At 39.1% G+C, this 8,802-nt stretch overlaps 1 protein-coding gene across 1 annotated transcript in view; it reads left to right on the plus strand.

Annotated features, from left to right (window-relative positions):
- The window catches only part of LOC107721388 (synapse differentiation-inducing gene protein 1-like), a 30,827-nt gene that overhangs the window by 1,172 nt on the left and 20,853 nt on the right, over nt 1–8,802 (plus strand). Inside the window, exon 2 of the mRNA XM_016529389.1 lies at nt 6,544–7,127. Within this exon, the coding sequence (XP_016384875.1) occupies nt 6,663–7,127 (465 nt within the window). The 5' untranslated portion in view covers nt 6,544–6,662. The remainder of the gene's footprint in view (nt 1–6,543; nt 7,128–8,802) is intronic.

Genomic DNA, 8,802 nt, shown 5'->3' on the forward strand with positions numbered 1-8,802 from the left:
TGTGTGTAGATAGATAGATAGATAGATAGATAGATAGATTTTTCATGTTTCTGCATTAATTTCATCATTGTTATTATTATTAGGATTATGGATCATTCAGCTCTCATTCTCTGCTAAATGGTAATGGTGTAGGCTAAAGATGCCCTGTAATTATTCACTAATTCGTCATTCGTCAAAGGGGAAAGGCACTCTGAAAAAGCAATTGTTCTCTCATCTTCCTGTTCTGATTTACCCTTCATGCACTGGGTGCATGAGTCACGAGCCAGGTTGTATGGCTATGAGTGAAACAACATCAACAGATAATTATAAATATGCAATTTAAATGAACACTAGAGTACAAATAGCCTCTTAGTATTACAAGTCCACGTTACTTCGTTCTTCCGGCCCTCTCTTGTACCAGCATTGTGCACGGGGAGATTAAAGTGCATACATGAGTAACAAAAGTTTCCATTATCCATTTTACCCGACACATTAACACTGCTAAAGTGTTTTCAGCCTCTATCCTATTAGAATTCAGAAGGGCCGAGACTCATAAGGCTTAATTGACTAAGGCACCGGCAAGGGGATTTGATTGCACCTCAGCACAAGGAGGAAGGTGCTATAGCTAATCAATGAAGAATGAAAGCATGTTGCACCTCTCTCTGTTTAGGATGCCTTAAGATGGAGAAAAAAATGCTATTCACAAACTGTGAGCATTTACTCATTTAAAGCTGCTTTGAAACAATTTTTCTGCAATGGACAGATTAAGTAACACAACAAGGTCTATGGAGTGGTTGTTTGTTTGTTCTAAATCACTGTCAGTCTGAGTCACTGCACCCATATGCATTAGTTTTATTTGTCTTGCATGAAAATGAAAATATTTGCATATCCATACTAATTACTTAGGAAACCTCCTGTGTTGTGACCCTCTTCATTAGTGACTTTTATAATCCCGTTTAACCCTATTAGAGATAAAAATGGAAAAGCTGAGAAATCTGTGCATTGTCTATTTATTTACTATTTATTTGCTGGTTTTAATTGATAAAAGGTCTGTGTTTCTGTATATTGGTCTGTCACATTGTGACAGAAATTGTGAAACTGTGTGGGCCGACTGGATTCTAATAGGGTTATTTAACCATGGTCATTTCCGTTTTACTTGTTCTTGGAAGGTAAACAGACTTTTTTTCTATCATACGGTTTATTTCTTTCTGTACGGATGCTATTCAGACTCTCATTCTCACCTGACCTTGACAAAGGATATTTTCACACTTAACAGGTGTTTCTAGAGATGCAAATCTATAGCTGCACACAAACACCACAGTCATAATGAACAGCTAAATAGTGGTTGCCATGATCACCATTTTAAAAAAGTTTCCAGTTTGAATGTTTCCGGGAAGGACTTTAATATTTAATCTTTTCAAATTCCTCTGATAAGATTCCATACAAAACACATTCATAAAGCTAAAAAAGAAAGAAGTGAAATGCACAGGTTTATTGTGAATCTTAACGGGTCTTTAAAAATATTTGAAGGACTCTCTGACTCAATTCTGTACGAGACACTTATTTGTCATTTAGAAGACACTTTTTATCCTAAGCTGAATTGCTTCAGTCTAAATGATGAAATGAGGCAATTCTACTGTTCAAATGTTTCAACAGAGCAATTCTGACAAATTATAGCTGCCTACATACTTTTGCTTGCTCAATTGAAACTAGACATAACTATAACATCATCTACAATAATATTGTCATGTGAAATTATGCAAAGATGCACAAAATTAAAATGTTAGCTGCCTTCAACGATACCATAAAATAAAACCCGGAATTCTGGTTCTCTGCAAAGTGTATTACATTTAATTTAGTGTTAAATTCAATGAAAAACAAAGGGACACTCATTACCAGCTGCTTTCAATTGATGGAAATGTTGTTTCACATTCACAGCAGAGTGTGGAAGTGTATTGCAAAGGAATGAAAAAAATGTCTAAATTAAAATTCCACAATGATTTTCCACCAATGAAAGCGTCCTGTACAACCAATTCTAAAACTATAGCTGTAAACACTAACCTCTCAGCTACAAACAACAGCATATGCTAGCATGTTTCATAGGCCAAGGCCTGTCTCCCTTTGACAAGAAATGCTTTAAGGCCATGTGAAATTTCACATTTCCTAGATCCCAATGGCAGTTAGAACCTGGGGGATTTTTTCTGTTTTCAATTTCCAGGGCGGTGCAGACTACAAGCAGAGTAGCAGAAATGGAAATTAGGTCTGCTGTGACATGCTAATGCAGCTCATACTGGCATAAATGCAGAGTTTGGGCAATTTTAGCATGGCCTGATTTTAATTACGAAAAACAACACTAAATTAAAGCTGCAAGCAGCGATGAACGGGCCCTCGCACCCGGGCTCACCGCCAGCGGGCGGCTTTAGTAAAACAGTCAACGGCGAGCAATATGGATTTAAAGTGGTCAATATAGGAGGAATATGTCGCAGTTAGAACCTGGGGGATTTTTTTTGCTGTTTTCAATTTCGAGGGCGGTGCAGACTATAAGCATAGAGTAGCAGAAATGGAAATTAGGTCTGCTGTGACATGCTAATGCCGCTCATACTGGCATACATGCAGAGTTTGGGCAATTTTAGCATGGCCTCATTTTAATTACGAAGAACAACATGAAATAATGCTATCAAATGATTAATGACAAAAAGAACGAATTGCATTTGAATTTAATTAGTAAGCAAAGACACCATAAATTATAAAAACATAATTTAAACTAATTTAAATTATTTTAAAATATTATATAATTTAAAACTGTAAAAGCTGTGGCTGTCGTTTTATCTCTCATTTCTTTTTGTCGTTATACAACTTAATTGCTTCAGTCTTATATAACAAGACAGCCCATGAACACACTATTCATTCTATACTAGTAGTGTCTTTCACCATAAACAGACCTTGTTTTATTTAGGCGGGATGAGAAATTATGACTAGCATGGGAGAGGAAGCCAATGGATGTGAGGAATGGATCTGCAGCAGCCACTTTGTTGAAGATGCAGGTTGAAACTAGGGATGTGCGCGACGACTAATTTGACTGTCGTTTAAACGAAAGTTTTGTATCCGACTAGTCGACTAGTCTAAAAGCAAGAAACCCCCAAAAGATGGTAAGAAAAAAACCTCTCTGTGCGTGCGTGTAGCATAGCCTATATAATAGCCTATATTTGAAATACTTAATCTATGAATCACACTGTCAAATCCCTCAATGAATTCCGCTTGCCGCACACTTGCCTCGCGTTATCATGATGGTAATGTGAATGATAAAATCCAGTTTTTTTTTCCTGTCGTGTAATCGACTATTGTTTTCAGTGTCGACTAGTAGGAGCTGTACCGTTTAGTCGACTAGTCGACTAGACCCGTACATCCCTAGTTGAAACTGTCCAGGAATCAATGCAGCGAGAAAGAGAGAGAGAGAGAGAGAGAGAGATAGAGAGAGAGATAGAGAGAGAGAGAGAGATAGAGAGAGATTGACATTCAAACTGGGAAGGCTCCTAGAATAACTAATCATCAATCTATTCCCTAATTCATAATTTGATCTCTAGAGACTAGAGCCTCTTTTCATTAGTTGGCTCTGATGGTGTAGTATTATTGCACTGGGAGACTGTGCTCAGTAGATGCTGACTGTGTTTAAATGTGTATTGAGAATTGGGGGAGCTTAAACAATCCGTGAAGCATGAAGTCAGCATTCCTTGACGCATGATCCAACATTTGACAATCCGCAGAGGCATTGGCACAATCAAATCAAAAGCTCTGAAATAATCTCCTTTCTATCTGATTGTGTTGCTATTTTAATCACAGATTAATGAGGAGAAGGTAAGAGAGGGCACACCAACCACTGCAGCCACATGCGGTTTCCTCCAATCACAAGAGAGTTATGACAGGATTTAGATCTGAGTACAATTGATGTGCTTAGTTAAAGAGCATCATAAACCTGCAAGACTATTTAACTTCACATCAGTCACACATTAAAGATACTGATACATATTAGTCTGAGGCTCAGACAGCACACCTACAGCCCACCCACTGACCGTCTGATATACACCGCACACAAAACTGGAGAGCAGTTTTTCAATCTGTCAAGAGCTAATCTGACTGGCTGATTTTAAACCGCTTGCCAGAGTAAGGGCACAATTTTTTTTAATCAGTCCACCAAGAAACCACGTCTGTTTACAATGCCAGATTGATGCAATGATTAATCAATGATTAGTGACATAAAATCTTTTGAAATATACACAGAGTTTAAACACTTAATAGATTTCTGCAAGCAGAAAGTTTCCTGTAAAAATGGGTGATTAATTAATTGTAATTGCTAATAATGTGTTGATTCATCAATCTATTTCAGCTCAAATGTGTTTCATAATCATGTGATCAGATGGTGGAAACACTGCCTCATCTTGAATATAGTCATAGGAAGCTAGAATGTACCACAGCTCACACGCTGCATGTCATGACACAAACATGCACTAAAATATGAAAAAAGAAAACCATCTAGTTTGTACATTGCTGTAGCTCAGACAGTATGGTACTATGGGTTTGATTCCTGGGGAATGCATGGTAAATTGTACATATTCAATGCATTGTAAGTTATTTTAGATAAAAGCATCTGCCATATGCTTAAATGGAAATGATTGATAATGGACTCAATGCACAACAACTGCCTTCATATTTCTGCTAAAATCTCAGTGCTACATAAGTTTAGTATTCTTTCATAGCAAACTGCTGTAGCATACTGTGGATTTTGTCATATTTCTAATAACTAATTACATTACTTTACATATGTTATTAACTATAACATTTTATTGACAGTCAGGGCCAGATTTATGCATAGGCATTCTAGACACGTGCCTATGTTTGCTCGTCCAGGGGGGCCCAAACACAATGAAGAGATATATAATATTTTTGTTATACTATGGGCTATCCACAACAGTAAAAGAACCAACACCCCAGAAGACATTGAGCAAATAAATATAACAAACGATAGGGTAAAAAATGACAAACTATTTCCATGTCTTCCACCTTTTTTATGTAAGCTACGGAAATCACGCTTTCTTTCTCCCAGTCTCTCTCACACGCACTCTCTCCCTCTCTCTCTTTCGCTCTCTTTCTCTCTAATAACCGCATTAGACTGCATTAATAACTGCATTAGCCTGCATATCAATAGCTCAAGCCTCCGTTATTAGCTCTAAAATGACATTTTGGAATTTGCAACGGAAGGTTTGGGATGAGGTGCGTAAAAAATTAGTTCCAACACATGAGATTTCAGGACGGAAACATGTCAAATGTCTTGAAACAAATCATCTGAACAATGTCTTGATGTGTGGTTGGGACTCCAGGCCGTTAAAATTATTAGAGAAATAATGCACTCCCGAAGTGGTTATTATGTGGCCACGTCGCCGCACCTATTAATGTTTCTCAGTTCTCAAACAAATTAAGAACTATTCGATTTTTATTGACTGAACGCAAGCGCTTATTGCGATAGAAAACACTGTAACGGTTTCCACTGATTAAGATATATTTTTGTTTGCTTGGGTGGTAATATTAGGCCTAACATATTAATAGGGAAGGGGGCCCAAAAATTTGTTTTGCCTATGTCACGAAAAGAGGTAAATCCGGCCCTGTGACAGCCAAATATAAAGCATTAAAAAAATTGACAATGGATGTTTTCTGAGATGTCTGAAATAATTTAGTACTTTCAATAAGAGAGAAATCTACTCAAATTGTATACTATTGCCTCAGTGTTTTCTGTACAGTCATTCACAAGATTGACGTCCCATTATTACTTTTTCATGCCAGTCTATTATTGTAAAATAAATAACGTCAGACACAATAGACCATCAAATGAAATTGACATGAAAAACGAAAAGACATAAAATGACAAATAAAATCTACACGGTGTACCAGACATGCCATTTAGACAAAGGTCTGCCTATGCAGGACTAACTACATATTTCCCCTTCAATTCAATTCTGGATGGCCAGTTAGGCATTTAAGATGGGTCATTGGCCATGTTTGGGTTTGCCTTTGTAACAAAGATGTCTACTTTACCTTCATGGTATATGAACTCTCAGGCAAGCCATTCAGCAGGGTTATCAGTGAGTGTCATGGGGCAGCAGAATGAAGTTAACTGAAATCTGCCTGTCTGATAACCATATTTTATCAGCTGAGCAGAGAGGAATGGGACATGATGGTTTTTGAATGTGAATGAAACAGCGGGAAACCAGAGAGAAAACCACTCTCTCCCCAGACTGACATGTATAGTCACTCACTACTCTTTTGCAAAGCCCCTCAATCTGCATTATTTATGTCACAGTCCCTAATAAGAGTCTTCGCAGATCAACTGTAGCTTAAGCCACTCTTTGTGCCACAGACATCATTGTGTTAACAGCATGGCTGCCTTCCCATTGCCCAGCACCTGTCTGTCCTGGCAGTTCGGTCTTATTAAACTTTCCTATGCATGTGCTCAATAGTCCATGTCTTTGCCTCACGCTCCCTCACTTCTCTCTCCTCTCACTCCTCCTACAGCTCACGGCCTATTGAACACATTAGCACCGGTCACATCAGTCCAGCCAAGGTCATCGCTCCTTCCCTTCATTCTCCATCCGACTGTTAAACACCAAGTCCCGGCGCTCTGCTCTTCTACAATGGAGAGCCTAAGTGAGCTTCAGAACCCTCTTCTGGATAAGAACAGCAAACACATGGTGATGGCCGACTACGGCTATGGAGGCGACTTCCACAGCAACCAGTATCAGGAGAACATTATAAACTACTTTGTGACTGGTGGAGGAGGTGGCGGTGAAGGTGGGGTTGCGGTCACGGGAGGAAATGGCAAGGCTAAAGCCCAGCTACTGGACGCCACCTCGCTTCATTTGGCGGTGGAGGCCTTTTACAAGCCTAACTTCATCCTTTACAAGGATGATGTGAGCGGCAAGGGCAAGGATTACAAAAACGAGTGCTGCGAGACCACCTTCATGGAGAAGAAAGACAAGGACGTAGCGGTGGAGACCCCCAGTACGGAGGACCCGCAGGCGAAACTGCTGGACGAAAACGAGGTGAAAATCCAGACGGTGTCTTACGAGGTGGAGGAAGAGGAATACGTGGATTACGAGGTAAGGTTTCTTTGAAGATGCTGAGCCGAACTTGTGTTGTTTTGTACGGCTGGATTAATTCATCAGGTCCTTGACAGGTGGCCTTAAAGCATCGCAGCTCAATTCTCCCAGGGAACACCGGCTTCTAGTTATAGCCTGCTCTACAATATAAGCCCGTATTTGGAAAGGCTTCACATTTCAAAAGCCTGTCCTCCAAAGGTTTAATTTTATATTTGGGGTTTGAAATTGCTTTAGAACATCACTTTATGCTCTAGCAACATCTGCTGGCTCTATTGGATCATGTGTGACAACTACCACTTCAATTTCTCAGCAGATAGGCTAGAGTTAATGAGAGGGGTTGGGCAATGTTCAGTGCTGCTGATGGGATGTAATGGTGCTGGATGGGGGTCCGTCACCCTTGAAGCTCAGTGAGAGGAATATGTATTCAGGTCATGTCCAGGATTCAGGGCCTTTTGGAGTCTCACAATGGATGTAGTTCCATGCTGAGCAGCTCCGGCGCTCATTGCGGTTGTCTGATGATATTAAAGACATTCTCTGCATGTGGGGATCGGGACCTCGGCGGCCCATATGGTGTGGTATATCTTCATGATATGTAGCGTGTTTTACAGTACATTACAAAACATGCAAACAAATTAACCCCTAAAATTTAAAGGTGCAGTGTGTAATATTTAGGAGGACCTATTGACAGAAATGCAATATAATATACACAACTATGTTTTCAGAGGTGCATAATGAATCGTTCTGTTTTTATTACCTTAGAATGAGCAATTTCTATCTACATACACGACGGGTCCCCTTACATGGAAGACGCTATTTTGCGCCGCCGTGTTTCTACAGTAGCCCTAAAAGGACAAACTGCTCTACAGAGCCCATTTCGTCACTATGTTGTTCTTGCGAATAAAACACTGACACATTGATGAACAAAAGAAACAATAATGTTCACATTATACTTCCTTAGTTTACCTTTGTTGAGAAACCTCATTACTTGACAGGTTACTCTCTGATTTCTCAAAGATGACATCTTTGTCCTGTGTCAGCCACCGTAGCTTTTCTGTGTGCAGTTCGCAACCTCACTGCTAGATGCTGCTAAAATTTACACACTGCACCTTTAAGCAAAAAAAAAAAAAAAGCATATATTATGTGAACAGAACCACAATGAACAACTAAAATGATTAGTTTTTAAATGTTACAAGTCAATTTAGGCAATCACTTGTAGCAATTGTGATGTTTAATTTTAATGTCATTTATAAGTTATCGTCCTTAAAATTAAAATAAATATTGGCCAGCATCAGACAGTATTTTAATATTGGTGTATCTGTATTTTTATTATATGGTGAGTGACATTTCTCATCACAGCTTTCCACTGATCACAGCATGTGGCATAGTAGGCAATTTAAAGATAACTAGGGATGCACATTATTAAATTATTAACTTTTTTAAGGGAATATAAATATAACAATAAAAGGTGTGCAATTAATGAATGAATAAATGAATTATTCATTTATATAGCGCTTTATTGTGTATTGTTGTACACCCAAAGCGCTTTACACTCATGTGGGGGGTCTCTCCTCAACCACCACCAGTGTGCAGCATCCACTTGGATGATACGACGGCAGCCACAGGACAACGGCACCAGTGCACTCACAACACACCAGCTACAGGTGGAGAGGAGAGA

The sequence above is a fragment of the Sinocyclocheilus rhinocerous genome, unplaced genomic scaffold (assembly GCF_001515625.1).
Source record: "Sinocyclocheilus rhinocerous isolate Xijiao unplaced genomic scaffold, SAMN03320098_v1.1 scaffold271, whole genome shotgun sequence".
Taxonomy (NCBI): Eukaryota; Metazoa; Chordata; class Actinopteri; order Cypriniformes; family Cyprinidae; genus Sinocyclocheilus; species Sinocyclocheilus rhinocerous.